The 22179-nt window shown below is 35.8% G+C and overlaps 1 protein-coding gene across 3 annotated transcripts in view; it reads left to right on the forward strand.

Annotated features, from left to right (window-relative positions):
• The window catches only part of PDE4D (phosphodiesterase 4D), a 391310-nt gene that overhangs the window by 96602 nt on the left and 272529 nt on the right, over window positions 1-22179 (forward strand). The window contains exon 1 of one of the 3 annotated variants that reach the window (XM_062600697.1): window positions 16285-17427. The exons of the other annotated variants lie outside the window; for them this stretch is intronic. Coding sequence (XP_062456681.1) covers window positions 17381-17427 — 47 coding nt within the window. The 5' untranslated portion in view covers window positions 16285-17380. Of the gene's footprint in view, window positions 1-16284; window positions 17428-22179 lie in introns of those variants that run through there. 3 annotated transcript variants of the gene reach the window in all.

A 22179-nucleotide genomic window follows, 5' to 3' on the forward strand; every position in this document is an offset into this window, starting at 1 on the left:
GATAAAACTGTATCATACCTAATTCAGAATTAGACAGTGATTTGATTACTAAACTAAAATTAGTGTTACTTTATGTATGCACACTTGTGCCTTGATATGCTGCTTCTTTAAAATTAAAATCTATTTTTTTTATTTGTATGAATGTAAGTATACATGGATGTACACTTACTACTTACTAGAAAGAGAAGTGTAAGAGGAATTTATGAATGCTCTGAGATCCCAGAAAAAGTTGGTAAAGTAATAAAAAAGAGCCACTGATGGTGAGTAGTCTCGCTGCTAGTGAGACCAGAACTGAATTGGAATTACAAAACAGCACATAAGTTTCATCTGATTTGTATATTCATTCTTGAAAGCAGAATAAAAAGAATTTGTGGCTCATAGTGAATATATGAACGTAGATTTTTCAGAGCAGTGATGCATTTGAGAGCTAATGTTAGTCACCAGCAGTATAAAAAGGGGATTCTAGTTATTTCTACTTGTATAGCCATTATTGATAAATCTTTGAACGAGAGATGCAGCTTGTTCTTGGAAAGTTTTGTTGCTCTGGCTGAATGTGTTATCCAAACAGAACAGTGTGTATTGTAAAAGACCTGCACCAAAGCTTTCAGCAGGCAGAGCAGAGCAGCAGCACACTTGCCCATAAAATATATAATTATTGGATATTATTAGTGGAAGGATACAAAAGACTACACAGTGCTAAGATACTTAATATGCAAATGCTCTTTAACCTAGCAGTAAAAACTGTGACAGTATTCCATCACTGTGTAAGGTCAGCAATGTATAAAATGGCAAAATATACGGAAAAGATATTTTGAAACAGATAAATACATGTCAGATGAATTTTGCATCATTTGAACTCTTTCTACCTAGATTAACTGTCTTAAAAATGTTCTAGCCACAGATTGTTGGGGTTAGATGAAGGAATTTCCAAGATAGATTTTACTGAAATTTATTTTTTTAAAAAATCAGAACTGCTGCCTATAGTGATCTCTTCTAGTTTCAAAATCTATAACCTACACTATTTTATACATTATGGAGAGTCCTAAGGAACAATCTGAGGGAAATTGCTAAACCATTTATTGTATTTTCTATTTCACATGCCTTTTTACCCATCCAAAAGGAATTCCACCGATTTTGTAGTTCACCAGTACCGGAAAGGCAATTATTAATTCAGACTCAAGGCCTTGCAGAAATGCTGGTGGTCTGACCTCCAGCTCGGTATAAATGTTGCTCAGTAAAGCATTGTTTGTCACTGTACGTTAAGAAATACCACAACCAGCTGTTCTTCCTGAGATTATTTATCTTCTCTTACAACCAGTTCATAGTTCCCATTTTGCCAAAGGTGCCGCCAGCTGCAGCATACCTAGGCACTGAAGTCTTGCCTGTCTTGTCTGCTTTGTTCCGTTGCTCCAGAATCTTTTGTGTGTTGTGGATAGGAGCTTCTACTCTTGATAGTTCGTGTGCTTGTAATTTTTATTATAAACACCGACTGTTTCAAATCACTGCTTTTCTGGCATAATGCTGTGATCGTTCAACAGCTTTCTTCTGAATGGTTGTCAGCTGGTGCTCAGACGTTCCAGCAACAGGAGTGAACATGGCAGTACCTTCCGCTTTTTTTGCTTCTGTGTGCGCTTATGAATTGTTTAGACACCTTGAAGTCTACACAACTTTTAACAAATGTGTACAGTTAGCTATGTTTTTCGGAAAAAATAGTATATGCTTAAGCTGTGTCACGCAGGTTTTGCCCTGGGATTTTTATATGGTTATGTTATTCATTTACAAAATAGTTACCATATGAGGATACCTAAAACTTAAGAAAGAGAACAGTGAGCAGCTTTGAGAGTCTCTCTCAAAGCTGCCTTTCTATTTCCTAGAGAGGCAGCTTTGAGAGGTTATCAGTAAGAATATAGAGGCTTAGTGTTAGAGTTTTTTATTTTATTTTTTATCTGAAAAGCAAATAATTCTGCCCTCCAAATCTGTAATTATATTTTTGGCATTCGGAACTGAACTGAATTGAATTTTATGGAAAAAATAGAGTTTTTCTATGAATATATTTGAAAATCATATAGAATCCTATGGAAAAAAAATCTTTTTAAGTAAAATGCATGTGGATCTAGAGCCTTCGTCACCTGACTTAGCTTATGGTCACCTGAACAGTAAACTGCGTGTGAATGAGTAACTGTATACACTTGCACCTTGCGTAAAAACATGCCTCATATTTAATGAGATTTAAAAAAAAATTTCTTTGACATACCTCTTATGTTCTAATGTATTTTACAATAAATATACGTATACTACTTCTGTGTTTTAGATGTGGTCAGATACCAACTAGTTAAAATAATGCCATTAACTTCATAACTAAAACCACCAATGTTTAAGGCACTCTGTTTCTTACAGCTGCTTGAATATTTTAGTTTTTTATATCCCACTAAGCATTAGCTACTTATAGTAAGAAAAATTTTGTTGTCATTCAGGAAGCAGAAAACATTATTGTTATAATAAACCTTAGACCTTATATAAAGTCTTTGATAAATAACCTTTAAAACATCAGAAAAAATGCAAAGCAGGTGAAGAAGCTTGTTTACATAAATTTGCCTATCCAAATTTATTTAAACAAATTTTATCAAATGAGTCTTCAAACTGAAGTTAATTTCTGAGACTAACTGCTTGAGTAATATTAAACATCTGTTGTAGGAACTCCCATGAGTTCTTAGACCTCCAAGTACCATGACTACTGTATTAAAAATAAAGAATTGTCATTTTGTCCAATCTTCATCTCTGCTTAGAATTATATTAAAATCAAACATTAAGAAATTTTTTCTACAATCATTTTAATACAAGTTTTTAGTTTGAAAATCTTTATGATTGCCTGCATTATGTATGTCTTCATTAGAAATTTTATGTAGGGCTCATGAAATGATCTTCCAGGATGTGTATCATGGTTTAAAAGCAGTATGCTGTAATGCTTAATTGCAGTTGGCCCTCATACTCATATCTAAATACCATGAATTTATTTTTATATTATATTTTTAAACTCTATTACATAGACCATTGCTTTGGGGTTTTTTTGGCCTTCATTGTATTTGGCATTCATAGACAGCTTTACATCCCTAAAGCATTTTAGAATGAAAACTGATCTTTGCAGAACCCTTTAAGTTAGGATTGACTGATTAAGACTGAAAACATTTTTGCAGGAGAGACTTTGTGTGGCACAGATCAGGTATTGCACAGTTCTAAAATAAAAATCTCTATATTGAAAACTTCTTCATCATCCTTTTTGATAGAGCTTATGCATGACTTTATGTAAAAGATTTTGTTTCATTAAAGATTCATTATGGAATAGAATATTTCTTTATGTGTCTAAGATACCTATGTAGTGTTGAAACACTAAAATGGAGAAATATATGAAGCCTGAATAAAAAGCACTGCCACTGTGGCATACACAAGATACTTCTAAGCCTCGGAAGCATCCCAGGGTAGAATGTGTAAGAATAGGTTACCCAGCTGAAGCATTCAGCTGGTTCAACACGATGCTTCAATGCACTTCCATTTCTGCCTGTTACCTTTTAATAAATTTATGTAAAATTATCTGAAACATGCTTTGATTGTGTCAAGATGAGCTGTAATAGTGGCTGCAAATTGAAATTTTAAACATCCTGAATTAATTAAAGAAAACTTTTGTGCCAAGACTTCATGTTACTTGATTTAACATCAAAGATTCCATCTGGGTCTGTTGAAGTTGGAGGAAAAATACATTTGTGTGTAATGATTTTGTGTATATTTTAACACAGTGCACCTACATTCAGTTTAGGATTACTTTGTAACTAATGAACAGAACTCTTTCTCTTGCCAACTGTGAAATATGCAAATAATTAATAGTGATTGTAAAAATATGTTCCAAAATTTTCGGTGAACTCTATTGCTCAGGGTTTCTTTTTCAAATATTCATCCTTATGAGAAAATAAACCAAAACTACCCCCAATTACTGTCTCTCTAAAGAATGAAAGAAAAGAGGTACTTTCTTCCCCAATAACGGTACGAGGAGTTTAGTGCCCATTACTGGGTATTGTTTTCTAAAAACTTGAATGAGAGGGGGAAGGAGCTGATCTTGAATTTAGGTAGCCTTCTCTTCCATACAGATAGCATGGTGTCTGCACAGATGGGTCATTAATCACGCTTGTAAGCTAGAAGGGCCACCTTCTTTAAGCAGCAACTGACAACCATATATTGGTTCAGATTTCTGCAGGAATCTCATCTGACGTGGTCCTAATATGGAGAATACCTTTTCAAATGGTCAGACAAAAAATTCAAAGATGTCATTAAGTTCAAGTTTTACCTTTAGAATTTAAACTTTGATTGAACTGAAATGTTTAGAGCAGTGGTTCCCAATCTTTTTGCAATGCACCCTCATTTGAAAAAATTGGTAAAGCTGTGTTCCTTCATCTGTAAGATAATATATATATTTTTGAGTTACCTGTGTCAGATAATGGCTGTATACAAAATAGATGCAAGAGGAATCACTTCATTACTAAGAAATTGATGGTTTTTACCTCCACATAATATTCTCTAGAGAATGAGAGGCTATTGGATAAAATGGCAATGAAATATAGCAATACATAGTATAAAATGGTCCAGACACAATTTTCTATTTGGTCTGTTACTGGAATGAGTTTAAAGCTAATACTTGACAAAATACAGTTATAAATGCACATTATGAATTGCTGTTTTATTTATAATGATATATTGCATTTTGATAACACATTTATTTTACTTGGCAACCTAAAGTACTATTTTGGGAAGAAGTCTTGCCAGTAGTTTTTCAGTTTTAGCTTAGTATTGCAATAGGAAGCTATAAATCACATTTATTATGCTTCTTCCGTCTTATATTTTAGACGCTAAAGATCATTTCCACAGGACTTACCTACCTAACCCACAGAAGAAAGATACTGGGTGTGGAACAGCGTTTCATTATTTCAAAATGCCAATAAGAAATTATATCTTTAGCATCACTCTGTGGGGAGTTGTGAGATGATTCTGTGCCCGGTTCTCTCCAGTAAGCTGAGAAAGTGTGTAAAGATGTCAGTGCTGCTCTACACTTTTAAGAACAATGTCCTTTACTGCAGAAGTCGGTCTATGTGTAGTAACATGCTTCTGTTCTGTGTGCAAAAAATCAGAATCTTCTCGGAAGAATCAAGAAAATATGTGCTATGAGGTTCACGTATTTAAGGAATATTTTCCCTTATGTTAAGGAAACGAATATTCAGGACTTCTATAGACAGATATTTTTATATCATTTAATTTTCAAAAGATGACCTGTGCAGTTCTGAAAATGGGAAACATCAGTAGAGTTTGAGATCTGTAACATTGTTTCTTTCTCCTTCACATTAACTGATTTATCCAATATGTGTTTGTAGGAGATTCTCATAAGAAGGGAGACATAAGAAAGAAGTTTTGAAACTTACTTTTAGAGGAATTCTGGCTACTTGTCAGACAGTGATTGTAAAACTATAGTTAAAAGAAAAAATCTGAAAAGTGAGTATTTAGGGAAAAATAACCTAGTTACAGAAAGAAATTATCCTTTTTTTTTTGATTAATCATTCTACTAAAATCTCTTAGGCTTTGTTCACATTGCACTTTGTAGGTATTACTGAAGCATGGCAAATATGCTATTTTAGTACACTTAGTTTTTGGTAAATAGCAAGAGCAGCGCAGTTGCCATGTCTCAAGACATAAGATGCCAAATAAGTACTTTTGTTTCAAACTGCTGCCTTGGCTTGCTAGTGTGCTGAAAAATGGGTGTGTGTTATGTTGGGAAAACAAAATAAAATCAAGCTAGGTCGTGATGATTTCCCATGTGTTAGTAGCTAGGGATCTGAGGGCTTGACTTAACGGTCTTGTTCTTGTAAGTGGACCGGTAGATGCCTTCCTTTGTACCAGTTGTACACCTTTATTTCCAATTCAGTCACAGTGTGATTTCTAAAAGTTAATTTTTATATGTGATCAAGTGCCAGAAAATATCTAATTTATTTGTTTTTAATGTCATAGCAGGGGCTTATGTTTCCAGGAGTATTTTAATAGACCTGGAAAGTAAATAAATTTACACATCACCTGACTAGATTTAATATTTAGCATATAAGTATAGAATACTGTGCTATACCTTGTTATTAATCCCCAAAGGTAATGGGAGGCTAGCTATAGATTCAACTAATTCTACAAGGACCTTAAATACATGTCTAACATAAGGTATATGAGCGATGCCGGCGTGTCATTGCATCTCACTGACTCATCTTAGTTAAATAACTTGCCAAATGGAGGGAACTGAGGCAACTGCTGTTAGCTCATGCCAGCCATCTGAAGCTCTCCCAGCTTTACAAGTTCCTTCCTTGTATATATGTATACGTTCTGCTATATTAAGAGTTTAGATAGGAAGGCTTTAACAGCAGGAACATTATAATATTATCTTGACTCACATGTTTCACAGGTTAACTAGCCTTAACTGAACATAGTCTCAACTGTATCAGCCATAAAGTCTAAAGCTGGTTTATAATCACACTGGTAGTGGTTAAAAGGACTGATGAGAGTGAGGTTATTCAGTGATATAAATGCAGTAGAATTTGGTTTCCAGTCTACAAAAAGCTGCTGTAAGCTTTGTAAAATGTGTAGTGTGATCTGAAAACCAGAGATTTACTACTTGGATTGTCACATGTTTGCTCTTTATTGTACTTCTCTAAATAATAAATTAAAAAGAATCCAAATGTGGCTTTGTGTAGAGGGAATATTTGGCCCATATTCATTTAATAATCTCATTAAGTAGTTTGTAATCAGCTTATCTGACGCTGTTAAGAACATTTTAGTGCACTCCTCTATGTAATGAATAATAATTTTCCCCATTTTTCCCATTTAATTTAGACTGTAAACCATTAGAAACCAAAATCTTGTCTTCCTACGGTCCTATGTTGCTATTAAATACTGTGTGTATTTGTTGTTGAATATTTGATCATATATATTGCAGCTACGTATGCATAAATAACAAAATTTTTATCCAGCAGGATACACTGGGGCACCCTCTCCAACTGCAAACTATTCCTCAGACAGTGGGAATCTGCTAATACTGTAAAAGGTCTGTTTTTTTCTTACGATCTGAGAGACAGAACTGCTAGCAGAATTAGCTTCTGCTTGGCACTCTGCAATTTAAATGATCCATTTTTCTTAAATTCTCAGAAAACAGAGAAGTTGAGGGGATGATTCTTGTGTTGCTTTTTGCTTAAGTAGTAAGATGGATTACAAGGCTTTTTTAATGAGAAATTTTAGTTTTTGTCCTCTAGCTCAACTTACAGATAGATACATTTATGTTAGAATACAGGTCACTTTGTTAATGCTAGGAATTGCCAGACAAGAATATACAATATACATATACATTTTGTGCCCAGCTGGCATAAAAAGCTTTTGTGTGCAAAAGGTAATTACTATGATAACTCTAGTCATGCTGAATAATAAAATATCATTCAGAAAAATGTACGTGTAAAGGTTGAAGGGTACCATTGCACAATTTATCATGTTCTTTGCAGACTCCTCAGGTTTTGTGCACTAATTCTAAGACATCTGGGAAAGACAGTTAGGAAAATAACTTCATTGACAGTTTGGAGAAAGTTTGGAGAAAGTCCTGTAGGATCCACAATTCCAATGATATGTGTGGTGTGTGGGGGGAAGCCTACAATTCTATGATTTGAAAACAATAATATTGCAAAGAAAAAAGGAAGGTATGTCATAGATAGACAATTATTCTGAGTTAATATTATTTGGTATAAAAGGACTCTCCTAGAAGACTGCTTGTATTTGGATAGGAATATCTGTAATTTTACCACAAAAATATATAGTACCAGGAATTACAATATCATGGGAAATTTAAACTTCCCACATTTGTGCTGCAAAAAATTCTGTTAATAATAGCAAGGATTGAATAGTCTGATAAGAGATATAGTTGATGGATTTCTTCATCAAATATTCAGTGAACCAACAGAAAAAAAAATGAAAGATGTGTAAACAAAGCTATGTAAATAAAAAGAGAAAAAGAAAAGAAATGGAGCTGCTGTGTTGCAGGGTTAGTTTTGGAATTAAAGGAAGTAGAGGATTATTTCTTTTCTCTTAGTTTTAATTAGGAACATAATTTTCAGCATCAGAATGTAGGCATGATGGATAATGAGAACAAAGGTATGTAAATGTAAATTATTACATCTACAGTGGAAGCAAACCTGAGTCATTAATGCTCTTAAGCTAAGGGGACTGGATGATCTTTGTTCAAGAACGTTGAAAGAACTGGTACAGGCAATCTCAGTCTTGTACTGAGGATTTCTAATAAGCTTATGAATCAGGAATAGTATAATAGTAGGATCTTGGAGCAGTTGAAGTAGGAGGGGAATACTTAAGTTTTAAGTTCAGAACCTTTTTGAAACTGTGAGAGAAAATAGAAAGTCTGTTTACATCTGTGAGGCTAGGCTGAGCACAAGGGAAAGACAAGTTCACTGACTGAACACTTCTTGTATTATTTCTGTAATTGATAACCCTTTTCATGATATAAACTCTATATTGAAATGATCTGATTTTGCAGGCCCTGAAGTTTTTTGACATAATGTATTTATTCACAATTAAGTTCCCAAGTAACAGAAAATCTTTATTCATAAATAAAATAAAATGAAAAAAATAAGGCAAATCAGGACAAATAGAAATGGATTTCTTTTATTAGTGTAAATTGCCTCTCAAGTATCTGGCTTCATATTCTGATTTCAGAAAATAATGATATTAATGTGGTTCAGTTTCTTTCTCAGAAAAGCTATATCGAAAATTCAAATTTGACAGAAAGCAGGAGGATCTAGGTTGTTTAATATGAAAATACTCTTTAGTGCAAGATTCAGTCAGGTGTCTGAACAAGTTTCAGGAATCTTTAGTTGGAAAAGAGTCTAAATTTCTTCTTACATCAGTCTCTTAAAAGCAAGAGATTACAATGTATCTCAATATCTCAACAGCAACAAGAAATATTTTCTCTAAATTAGCAGGTTTAGATAAAATGCAGAACTCTGTTCATCAGTGATTCTGATAGGCTGATCTACAACTTAAAACTTCATGAAGTTCTGTGAGTTGATTAAAAACATAATTTAGATATTCTAAAACTGGGGTTTTAAATCATAAATTGGAATGTACATAACTGAACTGTGTATTTGACGGCATCAGAAAAATGTACCTGATAGAAAAATATGGTATGGTAGGTATGTTAGGACATTTCAGAAAAAGTCTCTCAAAGAATTATTGCTTACTTTTCACGTGTCCCATTGCACCGCTATCTGCCCATCCTAAAAAGGTGCCATTTGGACAGGCGCGTGTCAAGAAAGTCAAACATTGAAGTAAGATTCCAGAACAGTCATCAATGAAGAGTCTTCTCTGTTTCCTTTTGTAAATGGTCTCTGGATTCTCCAGTTCAGATAGTAATCATTCCTTTTACAAAATACAGTTGTCATCAGAACATATATAATGCATGGCACTATAGAGAGAAGGCGTCTTGACTAGGTAAGTGTACAAAACAGTAGCAAATGAAATGGAAGCAGTATCAGATATAGGGAAAAAAAATAGTTTCTGATGCCAGACAAAAGCCCAAGCCTGATACCTGCTCTCCACAACCCCGCAGAAAAGGTAAAGCTGATGTGAATGGACTATAGCTGAATTTCCAGTATGCAGAGTAACAAAATACTTTGTGATTAAAAAAGAAATCTAATCTTTATGTCCTTTCATATTGATATTCTTCTGCTTCAGGAAGTTTCTATCTTCTCATTTATATTCTCAGCTATTTTTGAATACTCAGGTGAACTTTGTGTGGTAAAGAACAGGGTAGAACTCTGCCTGGAATTCTTCAGTACTTCTTTTCGATTAGCCAAAGTATGGGCTGCTAGAAAGCAGCGTTCTGTGTTCTGTTAGTTCATTCTTGTAGGCCTCACGTGCCATCTTCGTAATGTCCTTGGTACGTCTAGGACACAGAAATGGAACCTAGTTTTCTCGTATAAACTTGTGTGCAAAATAAATACAACTTTAGCCTCATTTTATTATATTGAAGTCAATATACTTCATAAGCAGAATTATTTTAAAGCAATCACTTTTCTTCACTTACGTGTCTTTCCATAGAATGAATAGAATATTGTATCATGTGAAAGTAACTAGTATCGGTATCTACTAGAATAAAATGGGTTGGGTTTTTTGGTTTTCGAGTTTTTTTGCTTCTTGAAGTATGAACAAAAAAAATTCAGGAATGAAATCACCTTGTCATTCAAGGATCAAGTCCTCCATAGTCTAAGTTTGATTTGAAATAGATTAATAATGAAAACAGTACATAGTCTTTCCGTATTATAGAATAGCTAATGATTATTCACTGGAAATGTATGTAACTTGACTTCAGTTCTTTATACTCCATTATAAATAATACAGCACATTGCCAGTGCCAAGTGAATTGCCATGTTTTTCTCAATTTTTCAGTTTTAGAGTCGTTAAAATAGACAACTGGTTTTCTTAAATGTTGTGCCAAAGTGTTTATTGAATATTCAATGGTACCCAATATTTACTTTCACTCAGGTCATTATTTTAGAATTAGTGGCTACCTGATGCAAGTCATTTCCCATTTCTTAGCAAGTATACCTCCAAACAGCTAATGCAGTGTCAGCCACATATTAAATAGCAGTTATTTGAATAATGTGATACCTTACAGACATCTTAAGGTCTGCTTTCAACAGTAAATAAGACAGCTAAGACATAGGAGGCAAAAAGACTTATTAAACATGAGCTTAAAACTAATCTCCATCTAAAAATATTAAATCTGTATTATACCAGTAAAGCAGAATTGCTATTTTGTTTTTCTTTTTTCCTTTCTGCTTTTTTTCAGCAAGAACAAGGGGTACTTGGGGGCCAGTAGGTAGGCAGGGGAAAGGGTCAGATGGGAAAAGAGAGAACATAATGATCTGCAGTTTCTATTTACAACTGTTTTGCACACATGTAAAGTTTCTGTTTACATTGATAGAATGATCTTTAAGGCATATGGACCCTTTCTCACACAAGAGGAAAGGGATGAGTCTGTGAGCATGACTGCTGCTGCTTAATCTAGTGAGATGGGTTGTTATGCAGGACAGCTATGATTATTTTTGCTCAAACACCACAGTATCGAGAAGGGACCCTTTCTCTTCAAATGAGACGAGGTGTAGTTTAATCTCTCTGAGAGAAACCAACTTTCCTTGCCACACCATTCCATCCATCTCCATTTAAATCCATAGGGAAATCCATGAAAGATCTGCTTAGGTGAATTATGAGAAATAAAGAGCAGAGCAAGAGTATGGAGAGAATTGCAGTTTACCAAGTGAGATGCATAACGATAATTGTTTTTGATACAGGTGAACAGACCTTACTTACTAGATTGGGACTACCTTTAAACTACCTCCTGCTCTTGGAAAAAAAACTAAGTTAATAGAAGGGAAATAAAATACTATTTTTCTACATTCTTGACTTGAAGATTCTTTGGCCTTAAAAAGGACTGAGGCTTGGATGAGGAATGTTCTGCTCGAATTACATGTAGAATTGGGCAGATCATTTTCTGAACCAAAGTTTGACAAAACAAGTTCTTTTTCTTCTTAAGGAATAGCTGCAAGCTCTTAGCAACATTACCTAATTCATGATTGTTTTTCAAATGAGAACTGTGTTTTTTGAAGTTTTCTGGTATTAATTCCATGGAGATAGTAATGGCTCAATCTCTGCTCTCTAGCCCTGATGGCAAGGTCGGCACAGTGGGTTATACCCACACTGCATAGCTCTCATTTAGACCTTTTCTGGGTACAGACACAAGAAACAATTTCTTGGGTGTCATTTTTTTCAGTTCAGAGTATCTGAAATCATGTGAGGCTGTGTCAGAGCCCACCAGAATGGTGTTCCTATATCATCAAAAATTTATGTTGCTTGCCTTGTGATATGGAATGAAGACATATGAATGTGTCTGAGGATAGAAGGCCCGTAGGGGTGTTTTAAAGACTATATAGGAAGAATGGAGACAATTAAACTTACTGTTACTTGTACTGTCGACAAACTGCCTCTAAAGCTACACAAGTTTTTCTTTCAGAAGGAATAGTTTACTCCAAAAGATGCTCCAATAGGGAGCTGAGAGGGGCAAGGTGGATGACAGAGGAACCAGACCCCTCTGAGCAGGACAAAAAGCTAAGTTATTCGGCTTGATGTACTCTCATGAAGTGCTTTTATAGTTTATTGGGTTCCTCTGTTCACCCTGTAGAGGATTCTGGTGAGAAGAATTTGCACTTCACTTGCTATGCTGTTATTATTTAAGATAATTTTTGTGCACCTAATAATTCTTATGACTAAAGATCTATTGCTTGGATGATTTCCTTTAGCTGTGCACAGTGGAATAAATTCCTTACCACTTCATTAATCAAGTTGATTTTTTAGTCTATATGCTTTTTCATGGAGAACTTATGCACACTCAGTGGAACCTAACCTTCAAAGTGAGGTTAATTTGTGTAGAAATGTGTTACAGATGTAGGGAACTGTCACCTGCATATGAGTCTGTGTAATGCTACTGTATTTTCACATTACTGTGGATGTATAAATACCAGTATTTAAGTGATGGTTAACTTTCAGTTCTTTCCTTTACATTGGATATTTACTGGTTTAAAAAAATGCATGCAAAGATGTCATGCCTTTCTTCATATTTTTCCTTTAGAAGAATTTTTGTATTTATGAACAATATCAAATGGTCTCTCTTGAAGATTAAAATTACACATCTGCAGCATATTTAGGTTAGCAACTTATGTTTCTCATGTTAGACCATATCACAGACCTTCATCTTGATCTCAACAACCTGTTTTTGCCACTGACAGCATGTTTTGGGCTCTGCAGCCATTTACTTCTTAGAGAGAATTATGATTGTTTTTGCAAAATTACCAAGTTTGATGGTAAGTTTTTTTATGTCGACACCTGCTCAGAACTCATTGCCAGGGCTCCTAGCTCACTGGGCACGCTGTCTCCAGAAAGCTACCACAGGTCATTGTCACTATTAACACTGATGAGATTTTGTGTAGTGTTATTAAGGGTTAGCTTTTCCATATCTCTGCGTGACTTTAAGCATTAGCTTTACCTTTATGGACGCACATTTTGCTCAGTAGATTATTTTATTGTTACCCAATCAATTGGTTTAAGGACTTTTTGCCCCTTTTTACAAAAACAGAACTGATAACTGATCTTTCCAGAAAATGAATACTCTTCCGTTGTAATAGTTCTAATATGCCCCTGGAGCACTTTGCTTCTCATGACCTGTAGGATTTATTTTATATATTACTATTATTTTTATTGATTTTATATTAAAAATATGACACTGCTAGAACAGCAGTTCTCACTTTTCCCTTAGCACTATTATCTGGACTAGAAGTACCACAAGGCAAACCCTTCCTCTGGTATCTACTGATACATTTGCTGCACTTGAAAAGAGTGAAGAAATTATTCCTATAGGACTTTAGTTTAAAAGCACAGAGGTTAATTAAGTTTTAAGTGCATATTCTGATATCACTGGTAATTGAAAAGCTGGGTGCTGTGGGAGGAAAAATAGTAAGTGAAAATTGAGAAATGGAGATACAAATAAGTCTTGCTTTATTTCCTCTACCCTCCAAACAACAGAATGGAAAGAAAGGTGTTTGCAATTTGCACTATTAATAAGCTGATAAAAACAAGATTTATGGCAGACACTTTTCACTTCTTTCCAGATGGCTATTACACTGGGCAGTCAGGACTGTACGATTCCCAATGTCAGGGAGGGAGAGAGAAAAGGTGAATGACCCTCACTCTGTAGTCCAATGAGACCATTTACCTGGAAGGGAGAAGTGCTGTAAACTGGTTCCTGCTATTTATGTATTTTATCCAATATCTAATTAATTTTAATGGAAAATTCACAAGTAGACCTTCTAGAAGGGCCTGGACTCTGGGACTACTCTGTTTCAGCCAGCATCACATGCGGACTCCTGTTTCCTCTCACTCTGTCTCTCTCTTCCTCTCTCTCCTGCTCTCTCTTCCCCTGGCTCCCTTTGGCTCCCTCTCTCGCGCTCCCTTTCTCTTGTTCTCGCTCTCTGTCCAGCTCCCTCTCCCTCTCCAGCTCCTTAAATGTGGCGAAGATTCAACAGAAAGGAGGAAGTGTCACTAGCCTCTCCTATAGTCTAAATTATAATGGTCAGAGCCCTGTCCTGGCAGCACAGCCAAGAAATCAAAGAAAAATCTGCTTTGAATTCTTTTTCCTTTTTTTCTTGAATTGGAATCATGCTTAAACTACTAATTTATGAAATGGAAGGGAACTGCCACACCAAAATGCTTACGAGGTCAAAAGGATGACGCTACTAAAGCTAGTGTCACTAAATGGTTTTAAATGGTTATCTGCATTTTCCAAAGTGAACTAACTAGCAAAATGTTACAGGCCTGAACTGGAAGAACTTCAGAAGTCAACAATTTTTTTTTAATGATTAAGCTCCCTGGTTTGAACTTATCCTTACTCTTGAAAGCCCATCTACTGTGTATTCCACTGTGTGGGTTGAGTTCTCTAGCTGCTATGTAATGCTATATAGTAATATTATATATGCCTACCCTCCTCCTGCGACTCTGCTTTTGAATGAAACCAGTTGAGTCAGCAGGTGCTATGCTTGGTGCTGAATTTAATGCTGAAATACTAGATAGAGAATGTCAGATAGATTGGTTTCCTCAGGGCATACAGATGCTGAAAAAACTACCTTGTGAACATCAGATGTTAGGTGTGAGGCCAGTGTTGAGAAGCTCTCTTTTTCAAGGTAGTCCAAGGCATTAAGTAAATCTAGTGTTGAAAACGTCAGTGCCTAGAGATATCAGGCAAGTATATGGTTAGGTAGGTGCAATATGAAATAATAATGATAGTGCAGATTGTGTAGCATTTGGTGTGATAAATGTTTCATAATGAGTGGTTCTAATCCAGAACAAGTAGTAAAGAACTGGATTACTTAGAGGTAATGTTTGAAAATATTCAAATAAATCATGCAACTTAATATTGTCACAGTTTTGTTTATATTCTTTTCAAAATTTTTTCGTATGAATACCAGAAGGGGATTGTTTTTTACACAAACCATGAACTGTTATCATAATAGTTGTAATGGCTTAAGTGGTCTTTTAAAAGCTATAATGAATATTTATCATTATTGAAGATGATCATATACTTCATTTTATAACAAAAAGAGGCTGATTTTCATTCACATTGTTTGTAACTCACAGTATCTGTTTTCTGTCATGGCTGTATTTAAATGAAAAAAGAAAAGCCCAACCTTCTGCACAGAGGAGCTGGACATAAATGTCGCTAGTGATTGTGAAAGCCGATGTATTTCGGTGCTCCAAGTCTTCAAAGTGTAATATGTAATGCACACAATAATAATACAATGTAAAAATGTGTGCAGCAGTACACAAGTTCACTTTTTGCTACTGAATTAGAATAAATACTACCTCACTGTCCATACAGTATGACATACAAGTAATTTAATATTTTATTCTCTCTCCAAAAGGACATCAACTGTACTAGGGCTAATTTGGGGTATTGTAGAACAGAGCTGTAACAGCAAAAGAATGAAGCTTAAGGAAATAGGATCTATAAAAATATGCAGTGCAGTATCTTATCATGTTACTCCCAAGTCCGCCCACTCCCTAATCAAATACACAGTTTTATGACATGTTTTAATGCCACTGAAGTTGCAGCTGGCTTCCATACTGCAGGATTTCCTGCCCAAAAGGGAAGGGGGTCATTTGAAGTTTAAAAAGTCTTAGCGCAGTATAAACCATATAAACAGAGAAGGGTAAGTAAACGGTGGCTTGGGAGCATTGACGTATACCAGCTCACGTAGGAATCTTTTCAATCTCCGTAGCAATCCATACAGTAAACTGTGTTTCTGCCCGTGTCTTTCTCGGCTCGTTTTTGTATGTCAAGCCGTCAAGCCGGCTCGCTCGCGGCGGCTGGGAGCGGTGGCTGTGCTGAGGCAGGCAGCCCGCTCTCGCGTGTGCCGGCCGCGGTCTGCGAGCGGGGAGCGCAGGATGTGCTGTGTCAGGAGAACCCACCTAGAGGGCCCCCCTGACGCCAGCACATCCTCTGTCAGGCAGCGCTCGCTGCAGCCGGGGCCCATTCTGCTGCAGAGTAAGTGCCCCGGAGTCTGCAAGTGTCCTGGGCTGCTGCGGAGCCGGGGAGCGGCGGCAGACGGGGAGAGCGGACGAGGATCCCGAGGGGTATGTTGGAAATTCTTGCCAGCAACAAGGAAACAAGAGCCTGTTGCCTGCATTGCTTTAAAATATACACGATCTTTTTAGCTGGGGCTTAAGAATCTTCCCAAGGATATTACCACAGTCTCAGGAGAGAGAACTACTGACGGGGAGCTGAATTGGGAAAAAAGGACAGCAGAGAAAGAAATCTTAGGTAACACGGGACTTAAAGCTTCGCTTTCTTTTCGCAAAATACAAAAGGATGCACATGGTTTTGATATACTGTATAACATCAAACTAGAACTAGGTTCTGCAGTGAAAGAATCAATAGCTTAGTCATTTTGCTTAAAGGGAGCAGACAGCCTTATTATGGGGCTAGACTGCAAAAATGAATTTGATCATGATATGATCTTACACTCATGATGGTACCTAATTATAGTCCTGTCCTATGGAGCAGAAAAAGCATACTTCCTTCCTTCTTTCTTAGATGAAGAAATAATCCTACAGAATCAAATTCAGAAAGAAGTTTGTTTTTGTTGTACATGGTTATTAAACATCATCCTCTTCCCTGGGATTGTAATAACTGGAAAACTGCATTAAAGTGATCACTCATGAATATGTGTCTAAGAAAGAAGAAAAAGCAATATTCATTTCTGAAGGATAACATGGCAAAGCAATATGAAGTTATACATTTCCCCCTAACCGCTGATCTGGCATGGCTGACAAGAAACTATTTTTTGACTAACCTTTTCCAACTCTCCAAAATGCTGCATATGAAGATGCTTTAATTCACATTAAACGCACTCGGATTTTATCGAGGCAGACCGCTGGCATCATCATACAATATCTGTATACTGATTAACTTAATGTTTCTTAAGTAGCAAGTGAGGCATAAATGGATGGACAAGTACCTAGAAAACCTTATGATAAGTCTTTCTTCAGATCCTGGGAATTTTTATTTTCGTGGATTACAGTAATTCTTGCAATAAACCCTGCTGTTAACTGCTCATGCAATTGTTCTGGAATGCATCTATGAATACCCTAACAGATAAAGCTGTCTGATAAGGAAAACACTAATGTTGGAAGATCTGTGAACATGATGCATGTGAATAATTTCCCCTTTAGAAGGCATTCATGGATATGGTGAGTAATCAATACACATTACAGATTGTTAAACTCAGAATGCTTGTTTGCAAAATACTGTGGCAACTACCAGATGCTGAGTTTTTTTCCTACATTAATGTCAAATGAGGACTAACTGGGCTATGAGTAAAATGAAAATCTAACAGAGAGAATGCTGATGAAGTAATACAAGTTTGTTACTCCTTTGTCTCTACAAAACAGGCAAGTCATAAAAATAGTATTATTGTGCTCATGTTTTATTATTCATATGATAAAAGGCTTTTGAGCAGGGAGATATATTCTCTTTCTGTATGAAAAGAAGCACTTCTTTGCAGAGCTTTCTCAGCATTACTTGAAGGAAATGAAGACTTATTTTCTCCATATGATACTGCATTCTTTGTCATGTAATTTATTTATTTATTTGCATTCAAATGATGTGAAAACAGGAAAAAATGCTCATTCATATGATAATTCAGTAATATTTAATGAACACTTTTGTATGGTAGGTTTTCAAATGAGGCTGTTTGGAAGACAATCACATAGAATTAAAATCCCTTTATCATCATTAAAACATCTGTTTCCTCTTTAAATCACAGACAGCTATAGTTCTTGTTCACTGAGCAATCTTTCTCTGTAACTTCTTCACGATGTATTACAGTGGCTTGCTTATAAATTCTACCAGTGGTTGTTGCGTCACATCATGCTCCTTATGTTGGAATTTATGTCTTGATAAGTGTTTAATGAACCTTAGCTAAGGAAAAATACTTTCACGCAAAACTTTTGCTCTTTGGGTACATACTGAGTCTTTTAAAATATTAAAAGTAAGGATATTTGGGAAGCCCATTTACCGCAATTTGCGCTTAAGTTGAAGGATTTGCTTCAGAATGCATGTCTGTTTGACAGATTTGCCCTTAGTGTATAGTAGCTTGTATGTATTACTCATCTGCAGAAAGACGTGAGACAGAATTTTCCCTGGGAAGTGTGTTAGCTAAGTTCTTGAAGCCAAGTTCTTTTTATGGCATTTCAAAGTTGTATTTAAGAATAACAGTATAGAATTGAGAACCTGGTGCCTGGCAGCACCACCACTAGCGTCAGCTGAGTGTCATTTGTCGGAGACACCCAGCTCCTCAGTGGAGAACCAATGGCCGGGCCGGAGAGCAGGCTGCCAGATTATGGGGGGGGAACAGGGGGGGTTGTGATGCTCTGGCTACTTGTTTTCTGTTATTACTTATTTCTTAATAAACAATTAGAAGACACACTCTCCTTTTAATGTATCTGTCTTTTTTACTGCCTTTTGTTCCACCTTTCCATAAGACCATTTGAGTTTGGTTATGTATTTTTTGCCTTTTATTGCCAACTTCAAACAATATCACCTATAAAAAGGAATAACTGTGTTCTTTAATGTATTTCATCGTTCTGTTCTGGCAGTTCATTTAGCAAAGTGTGTTGGAAAGGGTACTGCAGCCCACACCTAACAGGAAAGCCATATCCATTGTCTTGCAAGAATTTGGCCTACTTCTGTTTTTTAATAACTTAGATTATTTTGAGAATGTTTTAACCCCTTGGTTTCATTTGCTGTCTACTTGGCTTTCAAGCAGCACTTTTTGAAGCCTGCTGAAAGGGATCTTTGAAAAACCAACTGTTTTTATTTATCCTCTCTCCAAGGCAGGGGTTGGCTTTTCGTGTGTACTCCTTCCCACTCCCCTTGCTGTTTGCCACAGACTGGGAGTCCAGGAGCAACTGTGGCAGAAAAGTGATTGCTGTGAAAACATATGGAGATTATTACATGATCTACGTTTAGTATTTTAACAGAATCAAACTTTGCCATGCATACATTTGCGCTTGCTTAATCCTAGACCTTAATTTAGTGTCGAAATGTTTATAGCACCCTGTTGTTCATCTGAACACTCACAGAATTGGCAAATTTGCTTATTCATGCTACGGCAGGTCTGTAAGCAGCATTTATGGGTCTCCGAGTTTTAAGCTGCCAGTCAGTTTTTTAAATTCTGAACTTTCACAAATTATGTGTTGCCCATGAGGCATGCCAGGCTTTTTGATTGTGAATTGGGGTTGGCACACAGAAAAGTATTCTGTATGTATAAACTTCACCTTGTGCTACTTTCAGATGTCCATTAGAGGATGATAATGAAGATAAAGGAATAGATATCCTTCTTGGGATCCAATTATTTTTGTGTTTGTTTAATATGAATATTAGTGGATTAAGAACTTTCCCCAATGCTGATACAACACATTAAAGGTGTTTTGTGGTCAGCATCGTATTATTTTTAATAACATATAATAGTTGTAGCCTTTTTTTGCAGAACCAAGACGTATTTCAGAAGAAGGGCTAATAACTTTCTATACCTTAGACATTGTTTTAATGCATGTAAGCCTGCGCTATGCCTTCATGAGATAGTTCCTGCTTTTCTCACATGGATTATGGAGAAGAAGAGGGAAGGATAAAAAATGAAGCCTTTTGAAAATGAATTTGTTGTACAAACCTTACGTTCCAAAGCCCTGGGACTTTAACAGTGTGTGATATGAATCAAGGTGGTGGATCTCTTTTTGTGTATTTGGTCCAGTATGTGGGTTTGTGGAAAGAACTGGCAAAATCTGACAGCCTTGAGAGAAGGGTTTGAATGTGAACCCGCAAGCGTGCAGAAGTGTAGTGAGAATTCCAGAATCTGAAGACCCTGTTGGTAATAGGTCCTAAATGAGTACTAGCAAAACATTGATTACTAGCAAAAAACAGCTACAAAATATTTATGTTCCCTGCCAGGACAAGTGGCATCAAAATTGTCTTGGAGAGGTGGGGTAGCTCTGTTCTGAATGGATTTTGAAGGAATATATCAGCAGTGATTCTGTAGTAGACAAAGAAAAAGAGTTACCAACCACTGTTTTAAATAGCACATATTGTAAAAGCAAATGCCAAGTACATAGGATTAGAAAGGTTCAGTGGTTGGGCAAGTGGTGTCCCGGGTGAGGATAAAGTGAGGCCTAGCAATAGTGAGAAACATTTATGATGATATTAAAGGAGGAATAGGATGTTGTAACTACTTACTATGTTAGATACTACATAACTAATTATGTATTAACAACATGCAGTTTACTGCCGTTCACACTGAAAACAATTTTAGAAACATTTACTGTCAGACTGTATAACCTAGTTTTCCTTTCCATTACACTTTATCTGCCTTTTTGATGCCAAACCAAAAGAAGATAATCATGATGTTCAGTATTGGCTTGCCTAATTGGATAAACAAATATTGTACATATTTTCTTAGTTTTGCCATAGGAAAAATAGGAGAGGTGAGCACCTGTATTAAAGAATATCTATCTCTAAACTGGTAAAGACTGGAAATTAATCTACAGGTGAACACACTAACTTTTCAATTTGAAAAGGATAACCTATGACTGAACCTTTTCTGCCAACTTTTTTACTATTGAGATCAAATGGATTTTAATTTGGATACCAAGCCACAAAATAAAGAAAAAAGTCCTTTCTCGTTTCTTTTTAATCTCACAATATTGTACTTCATTTGATCATTAGTGTTCTACATATTTCATCTAATGCAAAATGATGTGGATGCATTGGTTGCATGTTATCCTTTGCTTCAGACTAATTTGATGACTAACTAGCTTATGAAAAGCACCTTAGTCAATCCCTGTATTAATGCAATTTTTAATAAGGTTCTGTCTTCTGGTTTCTCCATTACTGTATAAAGATATCAAACTGTTTATTTGTCCATTTTATAGACCCCCCCCATATCTTTCAGCCAGAGTAGTTCAGCTGTTCAGTGTTACAGAGATTCTTCCATTTCGTGAGAATAGAACAAAATGTAACTGGGAAGAAAAATGAAAGAAAAAGAAGAGATCTCTGCTAGTGCATGAAATAAACTTTGGGTATGATCTTAGGGCATGCTGAGTCTTCAGCTCTCTAAAGAATCTCTGGGAACTGGGTCTGACAAACACTATATGAGAGTCATATCTCTTCTCGTCATGACTCCTGTCTATAACAGAAACCGGAATGAAGTGCGTCACCCAGGTATTTACTCATTTGTTTGTTCCAAAAGATTTTGTATGTTTTTTAGTGGAAGAAGGCTTTTTCCTGAACTGCATTTCAGCACAATATTTAACTAGTCTTTAGACATTTTAGAATTCAGACATTAATCTTCAAACTATCGTGGAATATCTTAATTCATCTTTTGGAAATCTGGATCTGCAACTGAATTTCCAAGAAAAATTCAGGATTTGTTAAATGGAGAAGAAATCATCTTAAAGCCAAAGAAGTTTGTGTAATCCTCTGTTGCCAGTAGATTTTCATAGTACTGCTAAATATGAAAGGTCACCTTATTCTCTTGTTTTCTTATGCTGAATAATAGATGTTATTTTTCCTCAGCCATTGTTGAAGTTTATTGCTCAAGTTAGGATCAACACAGTAAGATTTACATGCTGAATTAAACAAAAAGTAGGTGGCTATCATGGCTATCATTTTAAGGAGTATGTTGTCCTTTCCTTTAGATTTCAAAAACCTTATCTGTCCAGTGGCAACTAACTACTATTCAGCAGATTGAATGTCAGTGAACAGATTAAATTTTTTCTATCCTTTGCAATTAGGGCAAAGATTTATTTGCTTATAATTTGTATTAACAATCCGTTTAGTTTCTGTAATGCCTTCCTCAAGCCACAATACTAGCTACCTGAGTCTGACAGCACTTCACATGTGTAGGTTAGTTATGTATCTGTGTGTACAAATACATGACATCCCTCACC

The sequence above is a fragment of the Rhea pennata genome, chromosome Z (genome assembly GCF_028389875.1).
Source record: "Rhea pennata isolate bPtePen1 chromosome Z, bPtePen1.pri, whole genome shotgun sequence".
Lineage (NCBI taxonomy): Eukaryota > Metazoa > Chordata > Aves > Rheiformes > Rheidae > Rhea > Rhea pennata.